Here is a 22370-nt window from a genome sequence, read left to right on the forward strand (position 1 = left end):
TCAAACAGCTGAACTTTATTTGGGGTTCATTAGGAATTTGAAAAGTTTGCAGGTGTGCACTTACTCCCCTTTAACATGAGTTTGAATGCGTTTGGTTCCTTCTGAACAGTCACTTCCAAGTTATAAGAGGGTGTGCACACTTGCCCTCTTCAAATGATTTTGTATAACTCAGTTGCAGGTTAGAGGTCACATTAATGATTTTTAATTTTTTTAATGATTCATCTTGCTCTCTTTTATTTGTCACTAAAACCTGGCATTTCAACAGGGGTGTGTAGACTTTTCAGACCCACTGTATATATGAGGTGTGTCAGATAGGTTCCAGGACCGAGGATCTTGAATATACAGTATTTGAAATCCAAACCACCCGTTTTCCCCTTGGAAGTAACCCTCCTGGAGTCTAAGGCACTTTTGCAGCCTTCTCTGCTACACATTCGTGCGGTCCTGGAAGAATTGTTCCGGGATCCTCTGCAGCACCGTCGTCCACATCTTCAAACGGTTCCCCTTTATGACACCCTTGAGCTTGCGAAAGAGGAGAAATCACATGGACCCGGGTCGGGTGAGTAGGAAAGGTTGCGTCAGCACGTCCGGGAAGTGGCAGATGCTCAGGACATTGCGAGCAGCCCTTTGAAATATATGGCGGCTGAAATCAGTATTTCACATTTTGCCATTGACATGAAAATTTCACCAGATGCTGGCAACAATCCCAAGTAATCCATATATACAAAAAAGTAGAACAAATAAGATCAGAAATGAAGTTGTGTAATAATGTGAGATGACACACGGAAAAAGTATTGAACACGCCAACTGATATTTATTGAATACTTTTACAAAAGCCTTTGTTTGCAATGACAGCTTCCTCCTGTATGGAGAAACTAGTCTCATGCGTTGCTCTGGTGTGATTTTGGCCCATTCCGCCACACAAGCAGTCTTCGACTCTTGAAGGTTCTGTGGACTTCTTTTATGGACCTTGAGTTTCTTTTTTTTCCCCCCAAAGATTTTGGATTGGATTCGAGTCAGGTGATCGGCTGGGCAGTTCTAGCAGCTTCATTTTTTTCCCTTTGAAACCAATTGCGAGTTTCCCCGGCAGTATGTTTTGGATCATTATCCTGCTGAAATGTGCCCCCTCGTTTCATTTCCATCATCCTCGTCGATGACAGCAGATTTTTGTCACGAATGTCACGGTACATTTGCCCATTCGTCCTTCCTTCCAACGATGTGAAGTTTAGCAGGCCCATTTGCATAAAGCGGCCCCACCCCATCATGTTCCCACCTCCCGACTTCACGGTTGCTATGCTTATGGAAGTAGTTGGAGGGAGAAGGTATTCAAATACATCAAAAAGTAGTGGAAGGTAGTAGGTAGTCGATAGTGGTCGGAGGTATTGGAAAGTATTCGACACGTCCCAATCCTTAAACTGCAGTTTTACCAGTTGTTGCGCTCACCTGGGCCAGTAGGAGGCGGTCTCGTCACATCATTCCCACAGCAAAGTGCGTCACAGTGCACTCTGCTCTCCCCTCGCGGATGACAACGAATAGCTGATGAAAATAGGATTCCTATATTTCCAAAGTCGTCATTGAAACAAACAAAAAAAGATTTAGCGTGAGTAAACATGCCAATAGTATAAACAAAACTTTCTTCCCCGTAGCCTCTTTCTTTTCTGACGCGGTGTGTTAGTGATTCGTACGTTTGCCTCGCACTTCTGAGGTTCTGGGATCAAGTCTCAATGATTATGATGATCATTTTGACTATGAAGTCATGTTGTTGTTCATAGTTAGTTGGCAGTTGTCGGTCCAGTTGTTGCTATCTACGGCGCGTATAGAGTTGTTACCACATACTTGTAGTCTGTCTGACAGTTGTTGTTACTTCGAGTTCTATTCGTCTTGTTACATAATCGTGTCGTCGTTTGGAGTTCGGAGTTGTTGCGATAAAGTCATGATCTTTTATCCTTTGAGTTGTGATGGTTGCTGCTATACTGAACTCGCATCCAGTTGTCTAGTTAGTCTGGCCGTTGTTGGTTTCAAATCGTACAGTATTTCATACATATCGTGGAATAATCTGTTACAATCAGTTCCAATGAAGTTGTGTGGTTATTACAATTGTCGTGTAGTTCTGCAGTCAGTCGGACAGTCGTCGTATCCTGTAGCTAGTGGTACAGTTCCGATGAATACGTACTTGTGGAGTCGTTCGGGTCGTTGCTGTGTAGTTGCTACGGTGATGTCAAAATGTGTCACGTGACCCGGCAGGAAGGTTCAGAGAGCCGCTGTTCGATGTTTGATGATCAGTTTAATTATATACATAAAAATATTAGCATTTAGATTTTCTCTTTGTATATAGCGTACAGACAAGCCTTTTGTGTCCACGAGAGGGCGCCGTCACGCTGCGTGAAAAGCAGTTTTGCGAGAAAACGTTGTCGTCGTCGTAGTCTTCTTCTTGGGTTTTGTGTCCTTGTGGGGGCGCATGAAGAGCAGTTCTGCACCAAAACGTTGTCGTTGTCGCCTTTGCGTCCACAGACGCAATGTCGGAGGAGTGCCAGCTCCCTCCGGCATCACGTGCTGCTGACTTGTCATCTGTTACACTTTTTCATTCAGGACAACGCTCTATTAAATATGTATTCGTTGCGCCGTCCGCCCGAGCAAGGCGCGCATCACATGTGTCTCTTCATGTGCAGGGCCAGGTGGTCGGAGCGGGAGAAGGCGCGCTCGCACAGGTGGCACCGGAAGGGCCGGTGCCCGGTGTGCTTGCGGAAGTGGCGCGTCAGCTCGTCGGAGCGGGCGAACTTCCAGCCGCAACCTTCCCACGTGCAGTGGTAGGGTTTCTCTCCTGGAAAAGAAAGGAGACCAGTGAGTGATGTTACGCAGGCGGGCGACGGGGCGGCGGGCTTACCCGTATGCGTCCTGTGGTGCGCCTTGAGGTGCGAGCTCTTGGTGTACGTCTTGCCGCATCCGTCGTAGGTGCACGTGTGGGCGGCGGTGCGCTTGCGGGGCCAGGTGCGCCGCCCTCGCCGGGGCTTGCCGTCCATCGAGTCCAGCGGCGACGACGGCGGTGTCGGCAGCAGGCGCCGCCCGCCGGACTGCGGCTGTTGCGGCTGCGCGTACAAGGCGGGAAAGTGGCAGTGCGCCCCGGAGGAAAACTGAAGCTGAAGGTGCCGGTGCTGGTGGTTGAAGCTCTGCGGGAAGTTCGCGATGTCGTCGGGGCTGAGGGGCGGCGTCAGGTTTCCGGCGCCTCGCGTGGGCGAGCTAGCCAGGCGGGGCTGCGGGTGCGAGAGGGCGCACGACGTCACGCCGCCCTCCTGCTTCACCTCGTCGAAGGTCTGCGGCACGGCGCCCACCGGGGGCCCGTAGGAGTCGGGCTCCGGTTTGATGCACGGGTGGTCCGGGAAGGAGTCTGAGAAGCAACGTCCCGAGTCGAGAGAAGGTCCCGAGGAGTCCCGGAAAGCCGACGAGCTGACGAAGAAGCGGCCCTGGACTCCGGAGCCCGAAGCCCCGGCCCGGAAGCCGTCGACGTCCGCGTCGCACTGCAGCAGTTCGGCCATCAGGCTGCTGTACGGCGGCGGGGGGTGAGGGGGGGATGCGTAGTCCTGCCGACGGTACCCGGGAGCCCCGCCGTCCGGACTCCGGTACGAGGCGGCCGCGGCCGTGTCTGCGCTGATGACGCTGTGGGCCAGGATAAAGTCCAAGTCCAGGAAGGTGTCCGGGTCCTCGTCGTCTTTTCGGGGTCCCCTCCAGACCTGGAGAACAACAGCAGCGGTTTTCAGTTTTCAGTTCGACTCACGCTCATTAGTGTCGTGTCGAGCCGGCCTGGACTGCTTGCCGGCCAATCACAGCGCACGTGGGCAATTTAGTCTTCAATCAATCTAACGTGCGAAAGGAAGGTTTTGAACCCTGACCTTCAACGCAGCGCGGCACGTGCTAACCGCAAGCCCGCCGCGCTGCTCAACCCAAACAATTCATTTCTTGACAACTTCAACACAAAAGCAAAAGTGACTTACTTCTTCCTTCTGCGTGGAAAAAGTGGAGAATGAAGGTAAAATGGTTCCGCTGGAGGCCATCTCGCGTTTGGCTGAAAATGGAAACTCGTCCAAAAGGAAGGAAAAGTGGTGAAAGTGGAGCGAGTCGGCGCTGGCGACGCGCGGCGCCGTCTGGTGCCGCTTGCCCGGAGGAGGCGACGAGCGAGCGAGCGAGGGGAAGCGAGCGGCGGCGGAGGAATGTGAGCACGTCTCCGCCGCCGGCTGCTTTTCAACAACTCCTCGGCGGCGCAGACACACCGCCCCGCCCCGCCCCCGCAACCCCGCCCCACCCCCCCCCACCCCCGGCCCCACCCAACCCCGCACCGCCTCCCCCTCCGCAAGTTCAAAGCGAAAGTTGGCAAAACAAAAGTGAGAAACAGGAGAAGATCTTTTGGAGCCGACTTCAATGTGCCAATCGACTTCTCGGTGATCATTTATTGTTCGTGCAAATCTCTACAGGCACTCCATGTATTTGATTGATTGATTGATTGATTGATTTCGGTACGGACAAATGCACTGCTACCTGCGCCTTGGCACAGTGGCACTGTGGCACAAGTCCCGGTTTAAGCTCTGCTACGCGCACTCGTACTGATGCTGTTGCGGTGTGTTCAATGGCAGTCGCGCCCGCTGACGTCGGTCCAAAGCGCAAGCGCACACGCCCACGCGCACAGGTGTGTGTGTGTGTGTGTGTGCGCGCGCGCGCCGTGTACCGCTGCAGGCGAGCACCGATAAAGGAAAGTCGCTAATTAGACGCTCGGGATCCTTTGAGGGCGGCGACGGCGTGCGTCAGAGGGCAAAGCAGCGTGCGAAGCGGGCGTCGGGGCGGACGCCCGCGGGCGACACAACTCGTGCCAAACGCACCTTCCGCTGGTACTGGCGCTCGGGTACTAGTGCCGCATGCGCTTGTCCTCCTCTTCTGTCATTTGTGCGCGCGCTGGTCCCGCGAGATTGCGCGGCGCTTGGGACAAACGTCCTGCGACCGATGCGCGTTGCATCGCTGTCATTTTGGGGAAACCGCAATTTATTTGAAGATGAGTTTCAAACTCTCCAAGACTCTCAAAGTTGGCCAGAAACGCAGCCCACCCGGCCAAATCATTTGGGGGGCTTCGGCAGCGCGTGACGGGACGGGTCGCACGTCTTTGGGGTTCCGTGTGAACTCGCGAGATCGGATTTTTCCACGGCACCGGTCTGTCGTGCCCGATCCCGCGAAGGGGCGTGGCTTGTGACTAATCGCTAATCACTAACGGCTGACGAGGGCGCGGCAACATCAAAGCTTCGTCCGTCACGCGGAAATCACTCGCGCTCGCGTTCCGGTGCGGCGACCGCTCACGGGTTGCCGTGACAACCAGCAATCGGTGTTGCGGTTGCAACATTTGACCTTGTCGTGGCTTTTAAAGTCGCAAAAATTGTGCACATTGTGTTCCAATTTTGATCTTGCTAATAATCATGTCTGGTTTCTTTTTTAAAATATGTTTATTAATGTCTATTTACATTTTTGGGTTTTAATCATGCCTATTTTAATTGTCAGTTTTGAATGTTTTTATTCATGTCTATTTTTAATGTTTTTTAGTCACGTCTGTTTGTTTAATGTCAGTTTTTTAATCATGTCTGTTATTAAAAATGTTACAAATATTTGCCTTCTTTTGTTTTTAATTTAAATTTTTGGTTTGTAATCATTTCTGTATTGAGTAATGTCGCTTTTTTTTATTTTCTAGTCTGTTTTGAGTTTTTAATCATGTCTGTTATTAAAAATGTCATTTAAAATGTTCAAATCTTGCCTCTCTGTCATGTTTTTAATTTCAATTTTTTGTTGTTTGTAATCGTTTCTGTCGTAATGTGACTTTTTTATTTTCTTGATGTCTGTTTTTAGTTTTGAATCACGTCTATTTTTAATGTTGTTTTACTCATGTCTATGTTGTTTTGTCTTTGTTTTTAATCACGTTTTCAATATAAATGTGTATATTTTTAATGTCTGTTCTAAATGTGTATTTTTAGTATTTATTTTCATATTGTGTGTATTAATAATTTAGTTTTTTTTCTTGTCTTTTTAATTTTTTGGGATCATGTTCATTTGAGTAGCAACTGTTTTAAATGTCCATTTGAATAAAGATGTTTTTAGTCATGACTGTTTTCAAATATGTAATCATGTCTGTTTGAAATGATCAATCTCTAAAACAATGTTGACTTTGAAAAGTAATGTCATCATTTTTTTTTTTTCCCCCAATACCAAAAGATTGTCTATTAATAATGTCTTTCCAGGAAGGACCGGCTGTTTGTACACAAAGTCTCGCGCTGTTGACATTTGGAACAAAAAGGTAAGACGACAACAACGCTCGTGATGTCATCAGAACAGAAAAAAAAAAAACGCTTCCAGCATCAAAAGCTTTTGGAACACTTATGTCACATTTCAACATTCTTGACTGGCAGGTTTTAAAAAAAAAAAAAAAACATATGTGCATTCTTCTGTAATGTGCGTTTTATTTTGAGTACTGGTACATTGGAACCGGAACTCATACTAGTATACAGAATATTGTACAGTGCGACTGCTGCTGGCAAATACTGCGGGGACCATGTGATGATTTGATTTCTATGCCAAGCTATTACACTGGGAAACAAATGACCTTCTCAAAACAAGTTCAGCCAAATTTAAAAAACGAGACATAAAATCTGCCAATGGAACTTGTGTGAATTGACTCGATAAGATTCTTAAAAGATTCTTTTTTTTTTTTTGTCTCGGTGAAAATTGAGGCCTTAAAATAAGTTGACGACGATGTTTTCACTCGAAATGAGTTTTGGCCGTGTAGCGGAGGAAAGTTCCATGTTGTTCTGGTACTTTATGAGGTATGTCTTCTTTGGTCGTGATTGGAAAGCAAGTCTTACTTGGTTGAACTCTGTTTCGTTTTAGTCCTGCGCGGGTCCTGCGAGGGTCCTGGCATCCTCGCTGCCTGCCTGCGTGCGCTTATATAGGCGAGTTATTTTCAAACGCACGCCCCCTTCCTGTGGTTCCTCCGGTCCTTTATTAGCGCACTTCCTCAGGAAGTCCACTCAGAATCGGGCTCCTGCCGCGCCGCGCTGCGCAGGGGAGCCCGAGTCCGGTCGGGACCTCTTCCAAGGTCGGACAGACACAGAGAGAAAACACGGGCCGAGCGCTCGCTCTGATTGACTTCCTTTGGACCGACACGCTCGTGTCTTTTGTCAAGCGCAAAACGCAAGACAATGCTAGCTCGCTAACAGGAGACGCGGAAGCGCAAAGTCAGGTGTCAAGAACCCAATGGGGTTTGTGATGATGACGGGACAAAATGGCTGAACATGCTGTCCTGTTCCCTTTTTGCTTCTTTCGAACAACATAAAATGTTCAGTCGTTGCAAAATATTCAGGCGAAGTTTACTGTCAAAACAAGCACGTAGCAAGCACGTAGCCTCTGCTCGATTAACGTTTACATATCACGGACAATGCCATTGATATGCTAACGTTAGCATTGATAGTCGCCGTTTTAGAACCCGACGTTCCAAAACTACACAAAACAAAGAGAATTAAATCTTGTTTTTTTAAAACCACATCGCTTCGCCTTAAGAAAGTCCACTTAGTTTATTGCAAACAAACAATGCAAAACGCCGTTGACATGCTAATGGTTAGCATCAATAGTTTGAGAAGCTGCAGAGCAGCACATGTAGACAGATAATCTACGAACACTAACCCTAGTTTGAAACCCTAACTCTGTCTTGAAACCCTACCCCTGCTTTGAAACCCTACCCCGCGTTTGAAACCCTAATCCTGTCTCGAAACCTTAACCCAAATTCGAAAACCTAACCTTGGCTTCAAACCCGGACTGGAAAGCTTAACTTGAAGCCCTAACCTTGTCTCGAACCTGCATATATACGACTGTATGGATTCATACATGTACCGTACGTACACTCGTGCATAACTGTGGCGTCTGTTATATACATATTTGTCGGAAAAAAACATCCTTCTCTCGCTATTCTGCCATTTAGCAAAGGCCAACACGCCAACACGGGACAATCTCAAATCGACCTCCGACTTTTTCCTCGTGCCGGCGAGCTCATTTCTTTTCCTACTCTGCACACGCACACACGCACGCGCGCACACGCACACACACACACACACACACACACGTGGAGGCAGTTTGGCTTGAAGATGCTCACCGGAATTGGACTATGATTTGAATTAAATTGGTCTATGACTTGATTTGATCTAGACTATGACTTGCTAAGGACTAGACTACAACTTGATTCGATCTAGTCTACGACGAGAGTTGAACTTGACTAAGACATGGTTTGGACTAGAGTACAACTTGATTTGAACCGGACTGTGACTTGATTTGATCGATACTATGACATCATGTCGTAGTCTAGCATGTCATTGACATGCTAAGGGCTAGACTATGACTTGGTTTGAATTGAACTGGACTGTGACTTAATTTGATCTAGACTATGACTTGCTAAGGACTAGACTACAACTTGATTCGATGTAGTCTACGACGAGAGTTGAACTTGTACGACATGATTTGGACTAGACTACAACTGGATTTGAAGTAGACTATGACTTCATTGACCTAGACTAAGACTCTACTTGACAATTGAATGAATTTTATCGCCAAGTCTTGCTGAACTCTCCATTGGTCATCAGCATAACAATGTGGCTGCCAGGTTACCGCGGTAACGTAAGCAGAGGTGCTGGAGGCGTACTAGCGCGTGTACCTTCATGCACCGTCTCTGTAAATCCAAACTTCTTTCGAAGAGTGAACGAGCACAAGGTAGACTTTTATTCTGTATAGCAGCTGTTAGACTTTTTAGTTTGTGAAGAAAATGACGTTAGTGATGCACAGTGAGCATGTGTGCGGCAGACCTGTGAGTATCTGCGTGTCTGTGCGTGGTCACGCTTTCATAAAGGAAACCACGGACCATCCCTGGAAGGTCATCTGGTCGCAGTCTTTTCCTGTGAGGAAAATGTGAGCTTTTCACTTCCCATTGGTGTTGTCGTGAAATGTAGGCACAGTCTAGTTAAATCAAGGTGTAGTCTACTTCAAAGAAAATCATCGTCCAGTTCAGAATCCGAATCATCTTTATTTGGCAAGTATGTCCAAAAAAACACACAAGGAATTTGCCTCCGGTATTTGGAGCCGCTCGAGTACGACAACAGACAGTCAGTTGACAGAGAACACTTTGGAGACATAAAGCCATTGACAAAAAAACAGTCACTGAGCAATAAAGGGTTGCTAGTTATCTGGTAAACATTTTTTTTTTTTTTTTGACAATTGTGCAAAAAGATGCAAAGTCCTCTAGCACTTAGAGCAGTTCGAAAGACTAATATTGCAATAGTCCGCTGCAATGACCATTGTGCAAAGGGCGCCGAGTCTTCAAGCGAATAGTGCGATAATCTGGGACAATGTCGATTGTGCAAATGTTGCAGATACTCCTCAGTCAGTGTGCAAATGGAGCAGATGCTACTCTGGCATGAGTGGCCAGTATTGGTCAACAACAGAGATGCAAATAGTGCAGCGTGGCGAGACAACTACAGCGAGTGCGCGAGTAATGTATAATTGGCCCCACAGAAATGTGACAACAAACTCAAGACGAAACAATTGGCAGCATGTTGCAATGGAATTGTAGGTTAGCTGTTTAAGAAGTTGATGGCAAGAGGGAAGAAGCTGTTGGAATGTCTGCTAGTTCTAGTTTGCATTGATCGGTGGCGCCTACCTGAGGGAAGGAGCCGGAAGAGCCGGTGACCGGGATGCGGAGAGGATTTTGCACGCTCTTGTCTTAGTTCTGGCAGCGTGCAAGTCCTCGAGGGTGGGTAGGGGGGTACCGACAATCCTTTCAGCAGTTTTGATTGTCCGTTGCAGTCGGAGTTTGTCCATTTTTGTAGCAGCACCAAACCAGACAGTGATGGAAGAACGCAGGACTGATTCGATGACCGCTGTGTAGAACTGCCTCAACGGCTCCCGTGGCAGGCCGTGCTTCCTCAGAAGCCGCAGGAAGTACATCCTCTGCTGGGCCTTTTTGAGGATGGAGTTGGTGTTGAACTCCCACTTCAGGTCCTGAGAGACTGTAATTCCCAGGAACTTGAAGGTCTTAACGCCGTTCGCACAGGTCGCTGCCTGTGACCTGCTTGTGTCTGCTAATTGAACATACTCGCGACAACAACTGCAAGATGTGTTGTTGTGTATTAGTGTCTACACTAAACACACAATTACAGACACACACTCACATAATGACAGTGGTGATTAAAGCAGTGGGTGTTCCACTCAGCTCTCTTCTGAGACCCTCTGTTTTCATCAAGCCTACAGACAGAGCACGTGTTTAATCACTCACTTTAAACACTTGTGTCTGTGTTTGTGTGCCACTGAAGTGCTTGTAATTAGAATTGTGAGTGCGGGGATCCGCCTCTCAAGTATAGAGCGACAAACCTCAGCCTGACATTAAACCACACACACACACACACACAAACAAACCAAGTTGTGCAAGGTCTTTTATTTGCCCTCCAGTATCATGGTCGCCATCATTAGGATTCATGTTGCCCATCTTCTTTATCTTCCTCACAAGTACCAGAATCATCTTACAATTTGACCCAAAAACTGACAAAAACTAAGAGAACAATTTGAGAAATTTTGAAACCAAAAACTAACAAAATAATTGGCAAAAATCTGACCAAAAACTGGCAAAAATATGGCAAAAACTGATGAAAATCGACATCAAAATGTTGAAAATAATAGCAAATATTTCACCCATAAGTGACATCTGACAAAAAATATATATATCGAGAACTGAAAGAAATTACAGAGAGAGCTTACAACAATCGGAGAAAATGAGACCCAAAAACTGCATGGAATCAGGCAAAAAAAAAAAAAAAGACAAAAACTGACAGAAAATGTATACAAATCTTGCCAAAAAAGACAGAAATCTTACAAAACTGTGTCAATAAACTGGCAAAACTCTGTCATGTACTGCCAAAAGAAAAGAAAAGACTTGTTTTGAACTCGAACAACTTTGGACTAGACTTTGACTTGATTTGAAGTGGAACACGACTTTGGACTAGGTTACAAATGTGTGATGTGAACGAGAGTTACAGCCATGGACTCCATGTGCACAGACTACACTTGGCCTATCTTCTACATCTCAGATCCACCAGTGAGTAACGTAGCAGGACCGCAACGTGCACTATAGCCAAGAGGACGTTTCCAATCCGGAGCTGCAGACGATGTGATGCAAAAGTCGCAGGAAGGCCGTTGTGATGCAAAGCTTTTTCTCATCTGTGCTCCATGTATCGAAGTTGAGAAACTCTGACGGAAACCATCTGGCCCGGTGCCTTTCCTTCACCGTAGCACACAGGTGCTAACAAAGCGGCATAGACGCATGCTGGGAGACGCACAGGCGGATGTTATCTGGCAGACGGCCAGCGCGTAGAAACACACGTTCTCAATTATTTCCGATATCGACATCCTAGAACCACACAGAAGGTGCGCGTAGACGTGTTCTGAACAAACGCTGGTGATCGGAACACGTACAAGTACTAAGCACAGACAGCGATAAGTGCAGCGGAACTCGACGCAGTGTCGGGCGTGGATCGGTGGACAGAGACTTGATTTGGACTCGACCATGAGAATTTGGTCAAGACGGTACAATGCACTACAATGCAAAAGATTTGAAGTAGACTCGGACTTGACGTGTGCTACAGTCAGCTGTAACTTTATTTGTATGAGACAACTTGATTTAGACTTTGATTCCGACTGTGTTGGTTTGAACAAGACTCCAACCGGATTCGGACTAGACTACGGCTTTATTTGGACGGAACAACTCGATTTTGTAGTACAATACAACAGATTTGAGCTACGCTACGACTTCGATTCGGACTCGATTATGTCTTGAGTTGAACTTCAGCTGTAACCTGAGTTTGACGAGGCTATGACTCGATTTGGACGAGATTAAGGCTTGATCTGAACGAAACTATGACTTCCTTTTTACTGGACTTTTCGCTTGCACAAAATCCTTGAAAGCGGGCTGGGCCCGCATGTACTTCGATAAACACGAAGGCTTTTGCGTCCACGTGAGAAGTCAAACTTGTTTTTGGAAAGTGAACAACTACACAGAAAGAAAAAGCCCCCAATTGGGCCTGGTGCCCAACTCGACTTGATCCGGACCATCGCTTGATTCTGATGAAACTTTGACTCGGTTTGAAGTCAACAACAAGTTGATTGGAACAAGATTACAAGTTGCTTCAGCTGTTCGCCGTGAGCGCGTCGGATCCAAACACATGTTTTCTTGCCCTCGCTAATATTTGACATTTCTCTGCCGCCATGGAAACATGTTTGTGTTTCATATGTGTGCGTTTGGACGTTTTAGCGTATTCAAGTATTCAATATCGTGTAGGTACAGTGCGCAATAGTGTGTGTACCGTATGCATTTGGAAGGACTGCGTGTACGTGCGATATGTTGAGAGCGAGCGAGCGAGCGGCGGACATCTGCTTCGCATTAAAGCGCGAGGGGCCTCCGACGTGATGAAACGCAGCCTGGCGCTCGGATTCTGACGGGCGGCCATCACGCCCCCCCCCCCCCCCCCCCCACCCCCCCGTAAAGACGAGGTACGAACAAAAAATGTTTCACCCGAAAGACAGACGGGAATCAGCGTATCAAACTAAAGAAAGATTTGACGAAAACAGAGAAGAGTGGAAAACAATTTTTTGAAAAAAAAAAAATATATATATCATTACGCTGGACAAAAACAAAAAAACAAAAAGATGACATGTGACATGCTGGTGTGTATTTTATCTTTATTGTACTCGCACATTGTTACTTTGATTGCACTCGCGTTTTGCGTCTTTGGCTGTGCAAATCTTTTGCGGTGGACGGCGTCACGTCGGCGTCGCCCGGAGACGTCTTCTCGCAGAGCGGCGCGCTTTCCTCGAGGCCTCGAACGCATCGGCGGCGGCGGCGGCAGCTGCGCGGGGTTCCCCCTCGGTTGCCGTGACGAGCAGAATCCCCGTCAGCATAACAAAGCGCCCCGCGCCGGTTTCCTGGCCGCCGTCCCGCCTTCCTTGCGGCCTCGCTCGCCGTTTGCGCTCCTCCTGGCAGATTCGGCCTTTGGCCAAACATTCCTGGACCGAATTCCCGCTTTTGAATGCCAAAAGTTGTCTTTGCGCGCCTTCCGCGTCGGGATCACGTTAGCGGAAGGCTTCTGTGGCTTTTTTTTGCTCTCGCGTCGTCACGACAACGCAACGAAGGCAGCGGTGTGTGCTTTTCCCGCAAAAGTCGTTGCGACGGTGCGTGTTGCTGCCTTGTGTTGGTTTTGTGCGTTGCTGTGCTCAATAGCGTATGTTGATGTGCGTCGGCTTCGGCGCGCGTGACCATCTCGTGTTCACTTTGTGCGTTGTTTTCGCGCTCTCCCACACTCGTCTTGCTGGCTGCGTGCGCTGCGTTACATCACTTCGAGCGCGCACACGCGCAGCTGGCGAGCTGAGCTCATGCTCTCTAAAGGCCTCGCTGGCCATTTGATTGACAGCAGGAATGTTTGCGTTTCCCTCACGCCAGATAAAAAGTTGAGCAGGCCGGACGCACACGCGCGAGGTTCAATACGAACACGCGCGTTCGAGCGTGGAGAAACCAAAGTCGGGCAAGCGAGAGGAGCACGAGGCGCCGACTGGTTGAATGGAATCGAAACGTGACCAATAAATGAGCGATTTCCAAATCAATGTGGACTTGATCTGAGCGAGACTAGAACCCGACACCAACTAGATCTGGACGAGATCGAGACTCGATTCGGGTTGGACGACAGCCGGGCTCGCGCTCGAGCCTCGTTTCCCGATTTGAATCGGTTTAGAAGCTCAAACCGAAGGCGAATGTTCCACGTCGACATTTCAATCGGATCAAACTGGCCAAAATCCCAATGGGATTTCATTCAAATTCTAAAATCTTCATCATGGCAGCTGCGACTCGGAACGGTCTCGACCAAAACGACGTCATCGTTGCCGCCGGAGCTCGTACGCGACGGAGATCTTGAGTTGGAACACGTTTTTATCAAGCTGTCGCATTCATGAAAGTGGCAAAACAATCGCAACGACTGCGCTAAATAGACGACTGAACTCCATCTTGACAAATCGCGTGACGTTCGCATCGATCTGTAAAACGATTAAACGTCGTGCACTTCTACGCGTAGCTTAGCGCCATCCTGCAAATGGACGTTTTCCACATTTGAAATGTGAAAACACGCTCGCGTCGCGTCGCGTCGCGTATGTGACAACAAGACCGAAAACGAGTTTTATTCCGCCGGCTCGCGCGATTCCAAAAGGAGCATGGAGAAGGAAAAGACACTTTTGGCGCAAACGCGAGGAACAGGAAGTGCTTTTGTTTGTCCAGCCAGGACCGCTCGACTTTTTTATTTGGCCGTTGTGCGAATATTTCACGTAGACAAACATCAAAATGGACAAAATAATAAAAATGTGGTAAAGTTATGACAAAAAAATAACCATGACCACAACAATGACCAAATGGACCCAAAAAAACGACAAAGTCTGAAAAGAATTGGACCAAAATCTGCCAATAAAAAAACTTTTGTCAAAAACAAAACAATTCGACATAAATCTGACTAAAAAGTCAAACCAATAAATCTGAAAAAAAAGATGTTGAAAATGATGATTTTCAATGATTTAAAAAACGCGCGTGCAAATCTTTGAAGATTTTCCACTTGGCTTTTTTTTTTTTTTCTCTCTCTGACGACACAGCGCAGAACGACTTGCGACTTCGGAACGTAAACGCGAACGTGACGCACCCGCGCGGCCGACGCTCCTTTTATACCGACCCCCAAAATAAAAGCCACGCGATTGGCCCGCCCACGAATCGTGCCCGGCCAATCGCAGCGCGCCGCTTCCTGTTCTGCGAAAGATGTTTCCTGTTGATTGTGCTGCGCTCCGTGCGTGTGCGTGTACACATGAATGTGTGTGAGAAACTGCGTGATTACTTGCGTGTGTGCGTGTGTGCGCGCGCGTGTGTGTGTGTGTGTGTGGGGGGGGGGCGCTTCCAACACACGAGAAGACAAAAAAAGTATTTCACATTTCCCGACGCAATCTTTCACCGGTTGCAACAACATGAGAAGCAAAGTGAAAAGCGCGGGGGTCTCACGGTTGATTGGTTCCGGTTTGGAATCTCGTCGCGCCGCTCGTTGAAATTATTGATCACGTCGGCAGAATGAAAGATGAAAATGAAAAAGATTTATTTTAGTGTTGTTGCGAGGACGGCGGTAGGCTGCAGATATGATCTTTTTGGAAAATAGGTCTGAGGCTATGGACTCAGTTTTCCTTTGCCCGGACGCGGGTCACCGGGGCCCCCCTCAGGAGCCGGGCCCGGAGGCGGGGCTCGAAGGCGAGCGTCCGGTGGGCGGTCTGCACCCGAAAGGGTAACGTGGGTCCCCCTTCCCGTGGGCTCACCAACTGTGGGAGGGGCCACAGGGGTCGGGTGTGGCGCGAGCTGGGCGGTTGACCCGAGTGTCCGAGACGTGCGGCCGCAAGGCCGATGACACGACCGCCAAGTCGATCGTCGAACTGGGACCTATGGTGTCCTGGTGCCAAGTGCACTGTGGACACCCTTCTGCTCGAACATGGTCTTCGTTATGGACAAGCCGTGACGAGCACAGAAGTCCAATAACAGAACACCGCTCGGGTTCTGATCTGGGGGGGGGGCGTTCCTCCCAATCATGCCCTTCCAGGTCTCACTGTCATTGCCCACGTGAGCCCCCCAACAGAACGATGGAGTCCACAGCGGGAGCGCTCTCCAGCACCCCCTCCAAGGACTCCAAAAAGGGTGGGTACTCTGAACTGCTGTTTGGCGCGTAGGCGCAAACAACAGTCAGGACCCGCCCCCCCACCCGAAGGCGGAGAGAGGCTACCCTCTCGTCCACCGGGGTGAACCCAAGGACTCTCTAGAGGACTGGTACCGGAGCCCAAGCCGTGTGTGGAGGCGAGTCCGACTAGATCTTGTCAGAACTTCTCGACCTCGCACACCAGCTCGGGCTCCTTCCCTGCCAGAGACGTGACATTCCACGTCCCTATTGCCAGCTTCTGTAGCCGGGGATCGGATCGCCAAGGACGCCGCCCCCTTGGCCGCTCCCACAGGTGGTGTTGAGCCCCGTGCCTCTTCGAGTTGTGCCCGGCCACCGGGCGCTCGCCATTGAGCCCCGCGTCCGGGCAAGCGAAACCTAAGATCCCTTTGTGTTTATCAACCATCATCAGGGGTCTATGAGTTGTACTTTGTTTGTCGTGGGTGACCCCACCGGCGGCGGGCAGACCCAGACAACTCGGCTCCTCCGTAGGATCATCGGGACGCGCGAAGCCCTCCCACCATGATAAGGTGACGGCTCAGGGTGAGGATTTGAACATTTCTTATTGGAAAAATAGACAAAACATTTTTTTCAGTCTTTAAAAAAAATAATAATAATAATAAAATACAATTTATACTTATACTTTAATAATTTTATACTTTATTTTTTTTTGTCTTTTCATATTTTTGAAGAGGATCAACCTATTTTGTCAAGGAAAACCCTAAAAAAAAAGCAATCTTATTTTTCTTTTTTCTAAGAAAGTAGTTTTCTTTGAGGCAAAATTCTTGATTTTTTTCCAACTAAAAGTTTTATTTTTGGAAGAAACGTTCGTTTTGTTTTCCAATATTTGTTTTTTATTTGTGGAGAAAAATCTTCTTTTAGAAAAGAAATAGCAATACAAATTCAAAAGTTATAATCTTAATTTTTTTTAGAATGGTTTTTTTCTTAGTGAAATATTTTTTTTTTTTCTGGGTAAAATTTTCTTTTTTCAAGAGTGCTTTTTAAATCTGGGGGGGGGGGTGGAATTAGCAAATTCTTCAAATTAATCTTGAAATAAAGGACTTTTTTTTAAAATTTGTGGGTCAAAGTTGAACATTTTTCTATTAGATTTTTTTCCGAGGAAAAAGTTTGAATTTGTAGGAGGCGAAGTCCTATTTTCCTTTTGTGACGTCATTTTCAAGTGACGAATCAGCATCCATCCACAAGACAAACGGCGCGAACGGCAGCCGCCGACTGCACCCTGCGGTGACGCGCGGCGGTCGATCCGGCGGGGTTTCCCCCGATCTCTCTGGCGGCCTTCTGATGATGACTTCCACATGTCTGGCGGGCGTCCCGCCACTGACGCCTCCTTTTTCGTACGCCCGACATTCCCCCTCGTGAGGAATCTGCACACGTTTTTCTTCTTTTCCCCCACTTTCTCCTCTCGCCTTCTTCATCCCGTCGCCCCAACTGTTTCTTTTCTCAACTTTCTTTGGAGATCGAAGATGGACGCGGACCCACGCCCGCGTTTTGTTCCATTTGACACTTCAAAAATAAATAAAAATCAATCAAATCACTGACGTCCAGTGTGCAAGGATGGAGTCGTCATTGAGCTCGTGTTTTGTTTTGTTTTGTTTTTTGCTGTTGCTGCCCCTTGCATCATCCACACACACACACACACACACACACACACACACACACACACACACACACGGTCCATGTCCGTAGACAGTAGTTCAACAAGAACAATCATTCTGCTCGACCATCAACACGTTTTTTTTTTTTTTTACGTTTGTTAGTTTTTTGGGTTTTTTTAGCTTCTGTCCCATTTCATTAGCATAAAAAAAAAAGGATTTGTGTAAGGATGAAGAAATGTGTGTTTCATTATGACGTCCGCTTGCGTGCCGTGTGGTCCGCTTCTCGTGTGCGCGCCGCGCATATTTCGAGTTAGCTTGAGCAATTCCAACGCCTGCGGTGCATCACGTTGGAAAATTGTCGATGACGCGATTGCACGTTGTGTCACGGTCTTGTCTTTTCTTTTCGTTCCATGTTTTCCCGCGTCCCGTCCGGTTATTGTGTCCTCCTCGTGTCGACCGATCGGCTCCCTCCATCCGCTCGTGTCTCGTCCAGGTGTTCCTCGTTTTCGCACCGATTTGTTTGTATTTGGTTCCCTGCGTTGTCATTTGTCAAACGTTGTTTGTCTTAGCCGTGTTTCCATATACTGCCATGTTAATTGGTGGTCGGTGTTTTGGGTTCCATGTTGATTTATTACTTTGATGATAGATTTTGTTAAATGAGTATTTATTTATTTTTTCTCAAACTTTATTTTTTAAAGAAATTCAGCCACCAAAGCCAGTTTGGATTGGCAACACGGAATTTGGTAGGACACACACTAACACACACACTGACACGATGTCCAACACAACACACACACAGGTGTGTGTGTGTGTTGTGTTGTGAGTGAAGTTGCGTTAGCTTGGCCGCTAACATAACATCACCTGCTGTAGCTTGGCCTTTGAAGCGCGCACACATGATGGGAAGGAAAATATGAACTCACAATCACAATATTAGGAAGACTAATATGAAAATCGCACTTTTCCTGGGAATTGTCAGAAACAGGAATGCGCCGGCGCGCAACAACACACGAATTCCAACAACAAGGAAGGAATTCAAACGCCGCAAATACAACACACACACACACACTCCCACACGTGCACGCACACACTAACTCACACACACACACCCACAATAGGACACACAAAGCGAGCGGACACACACTCTCACACTTAACACGTGCTCGTCTCTCGAATCATCTTTCCCCATTGGAATGAATGAAAGGCCATGAATCCATTCCCGCCTCCTCCCCCCAAATTATTTGTTTTTTTTATTCCTGAAAATAGCCCTCTGTAATTCATTTTACAAATACATATCGTAATATCACATTCAATAGCAGTAAAGAATTGAACAATTTGTGCATCATGTTAGGTTCATTGCGGCTCCTTCTGCGGTGTGCGACTTGGCCACCGGGGGCAGTATAATATAGACACGCAGACAATAACGAAGACAAGTTTCACAACTACGGGGACTCAGTAAGCTGCAGTACGATTAGTCGTTCTTTTTTTTTTTTTTTTTTTGCTTTTTTGTGCCCTGTATTGTTCGCATTGTTCGTTTTTCTATGTTGCTACATGGATGCTAATTTCATTAGCCTGTCTATGGTGTTTCCCATTATGTGTTAGCATCAGCCTGTTGGACTTTTGTGTTAGTGAAAGTTATGCTTTTTATTTTTTCCAAATAGACAACATGTACTACTCACTCGTATCGCTAGGAGGACACGAAGTTAAACTTGAAGACAAAATGTCTTTGGCTTAGCGTGCACAGAAGAATATCGATTGGGCGAAGGTGCGGCGAGCGCGGCCACTTTGGGAGCGTGTTGAGCATGAAAACAAGCGCATTCCACTGCCGTTGTCACAGGTGCGCGGCTACTAGTGAGATACCCGACTACTAGTGAGCTACCGGGGCCTCAGACGCACAAACACCAGAGGAAAACATCGGCGTTTGATCCCGCCGCTCGCCGCTTTGGGACGCCGTTGACCCCTCGTCGGCGGGGGGAGGAGCCCCGAGTAGGAAAACAGCGCAAGCGCAGAATAAACACGGGAGCGGCCTCACGTCACATCGCATCAGATAGATGCGAGACTTTCATCTCATTTGCTCAATAACGGGAAGGGCATGGCCACTTTTTGAAAATCGATTTGAACCTTTGCCAGTTGCTCGCCATCAAATCGTCATTTTTCGAAGAAAAAAAAAAAACTAAACTTTTTAACTTCACTCTTTAAAAAAACAATCGCAGGGCACATAGAAATAAACCATTTGCGCACACCTTCACACCTACGGGCAATTTCGTGTCCTCAATCAACCTACCGTGCATGTTTTGGGGATGTGGGAGGAAACCGGAGTGACCGGAGAAAAGCCCCGCAGGCACGGGGGACAACATGCAAACTCCACACAGAACCCCGGTCCTCAGAACTGCGAGGCACAAGTGCTAACCAGTTGTCCAGCGTGCCGCCTGCTTGTAACTCAAAGCACTTAATCATCATTCCCTTTGAAATGAATGAAAAAGGCCGTGAACCCGTTCCAGACTCCCGAAAAAACAAAAATCGGCATAATGAAAGGGCCTCGAGAACGCTGTGAACATTGGCACTTCTTCCGTAGTTGTGGGTTTGAAAACGACTCCGTTGTCATTTTCGGCTGGTTCTCTGGTGGCAGACTTTGAAATTGGGCCAGATTTTGGCTAGCCCACATTTAGATCAGCCTGTGACGTCGGGTGCAGAAGGCGGGGGGCATTTCCGCATCCGACGACTACGTGTTCTGCGGTGGAATTGTCGGCGATATCGAAAGTCTGGATGTTTTCTTAAGAGAATAACGAGCGAAAATAGCGAGGTCGGACACATTTGAGTCGACTCGTTTTGAACGCTGCAGCGCTCCATTGCAGAACGGAGGTCAACGGGGTTTCGTCCGCTGATTGTGTCACCCTCCATCTTCCTATCAGATTCTCAATTGTGCTTGTCCCCGTTAGGGTCAAGGGTGAGTCGGAGCGTATCGCAGCTGACTGTGCGTGCGTGCGTGCGTGTCGCCTGAGAATGTTTTGTTCTCGCCGTGCAAGTTCAACTCGCAACGTGTAATTATCCTCATCTCAAACTTACAATTATGATCATCCAAAACGTGTAATTATAACCTGGAAGCGTTGTGTGTGTTATGCGCCGTCGTTAGCCGCCGGTTGCCGAGGACGAGGTCATGCGACGTACAGGTGCACTTCATTTGCTATTGCGACAGCTCCCAGTGGATTCTTGGCACGCTCTGCGTGTGATTGTGCGTGCGTGTATGCAGTGAAAGTGGTTCATGTGAAAGACAACATTTCTCTTTGCAAAGATAAAGATTTCAACGTGTAGCTTAACTGATGTCATGATGATGATACCTGGCATTATTTTGACCTTTGTTGCGTATCAGTGGCTTACCTTACGTTACATTATGACAGGCTACGACATTACTTTGTTTTGGAACTTTACCATACATAGTTTCGATATGTTACATTACACTACCTTGCACAATGATACGATATATTATCATAGATAGTCCGGTAGCACTAACATGCTGTAGTCGAACCGTAATAGCATTGTATATTCTATAGCGCAGTAGCCCTAGCATGCTACAAGCTAATGTGCATTGGTGCTAACATGCTAATGCAGTTAGAAGCGACATGTGGAAAAATTATTACAAGCCTTTTTGCTATTTTTTTCTGTTGCTTACTTTCTCCATATTTTTTTCACAATTCATTTTTGGGTGTATTTTTTATTTCATTCATTTTTTCTTTTCCATTCTTTTGTCCCCCTAAATATTGTTTTTCCTGTTTTGTAAGTTTTTTCTCTTTATTTTTTCATTTTTGTTGTCATTATAAATTATTTGCATCATTCTTTTTTTCCACAGTGTTTTTTGTGTTCTTGTTCATTTTTATCCCCCCGCCGCATTTTTTTTTTTTTTTGAGGGGGGGGGGTTGTTTTTATTTGAATGCCTAAAGTTATGCTTTTTGTTGTCATGCAGTAGTGCTAATATGCTACATGCTAATGGGAAGTAAGATGCTCCACGTTGTCCTGAGATCCTCTGACGAGGTTCAGATGAGGATGCAGAGGTACTGCTGCGGCTTGCGTGCTAATTAAAGAGGACGATTAAAAACCACAGATGAGTCACAGCTGTGCTTATGAATGTAATAATCCTAATATTCATCATAGTAACATGATGTTCATGTGAAACACGATTGGCGGCATTTGCTGGAATGTTCACAGTCGAGTGGGTTCCCGTGGAATCGACTTGACATTCGCACACCGGCATACACCAACGCCCACGGCCACGGCCACGCCCACGCCCACGGCCGCGCACACGCACACGCACGCACGCACGGCCTGGCAGTCATCTTCAACAAGGCATGGACATCGATGACATGTACAGTGGCTAGAAAAAAAGTCGACACAGCCGTTCTACAAAATTTGAGACCCAGATAAATCACTTCAAAACTTTATTGCTACCATTGTGACCTATAACCTGTACTCAATGAAATAAATAAATAAAGCTCACTGGAACCGCTGAACTTTATTTGGGGTTCCTCAGAGGAATAGCTCAAACTAGAAGTCTGTGGAAGCGCAAAACCTTCATGCTTTTGCTACAAAGTTAAAGTTTTTAAACCAGCACAGCACTTGCGGTGTTGTAGATGATCCATGTGACATTTCATTTGGGGATCGGGAGTCCTAAGTCTGGATTTCGTTTGGGGATTTCGGTCTGGTCACGGCTTGATGTGTTCGGGACGCGGGAGCGCAGTTGACGCACGCTCGCGCACAAACAACAAACACACTCAAGCATATAAACACACACAAATACAAACACACGTGCAACAGACACGTACACGACGCACATGCGCACGAAACAAAAAAAAGACACACACAAACAACACGTGCACAAACATGCACATACAACACGGACAACCAACACACGTCATAAAAAAACAAACACACG

General features: G+C 47.2%; 1 protein-coding gene across 1 annotated transcript; it reads right to left on the bottom strand.

Annotated features, from left to right (window-relative positions):
* Positions 1–2261: 2261 nt before the first annotated feature.
* LOC133481001 (Krueppel-like factor 2) lies at positions 2262–4255 on the bottom strand. Its single transcript, XM_061779840.1, has 3 exons — positions 3987–4255; positions 2882–3725; positions 2262–2818 (listed from the first exon to the last, which is right to left on the bottom strand). Exons 1-3 carry the CDS (start codon positions 4044–4046, stop codon positions 2643–2645), a joined length of 1080 nt encoding a protein of 359 aa, XP_061635824.1. The 5' UTR covers positions 4047–4255; the 3' UTR covers positions 2262–2642.
* Positions 4256–22370: the final 18115 nt, after the last annotated feature.

The sequence above is a fragment of the Phyllopteryx taeniolatus genome, chromosome 7 (assembly GCF_024500385.1).
Source record: "Phyllopteryx taeniolatus isolate TA_2022b chromosome 7, UOR_Ptae_1.2, whole genome shotgun sequence".
NCBI lineage: Eukaryota > Metazoa > Chordata > Actinopteri > Syngnathiformes > Syngnathidae > Phyllopteryx > Phyllopteryx taeniolatus.

Bases quoted from the DNA above. Each gene is read 5' to 3' on its own strand.
- LOC133481001 (XM_061779840.1), bottom strand. From the start codon at position 4,046: ATGGCCTCCAGCGGAACCATTTTACCTTCATTCTCCACTTTTTCCACG. The intron at 3,726-3,986 runs GTAAGTCACTTT...GTTGTTCTCCAG, and splicing joins TTTCCACGCAGAAGGAAGAA to GTCTGGAGGGGACCCCGAAA. The intron at 2,819-2,881 runs GTAAGCCCGCCG...TTTCTTTTCCAG, and splicing joins GCACCACAGGACGCATACGG to GAGAGAAACCCTACCACTGC.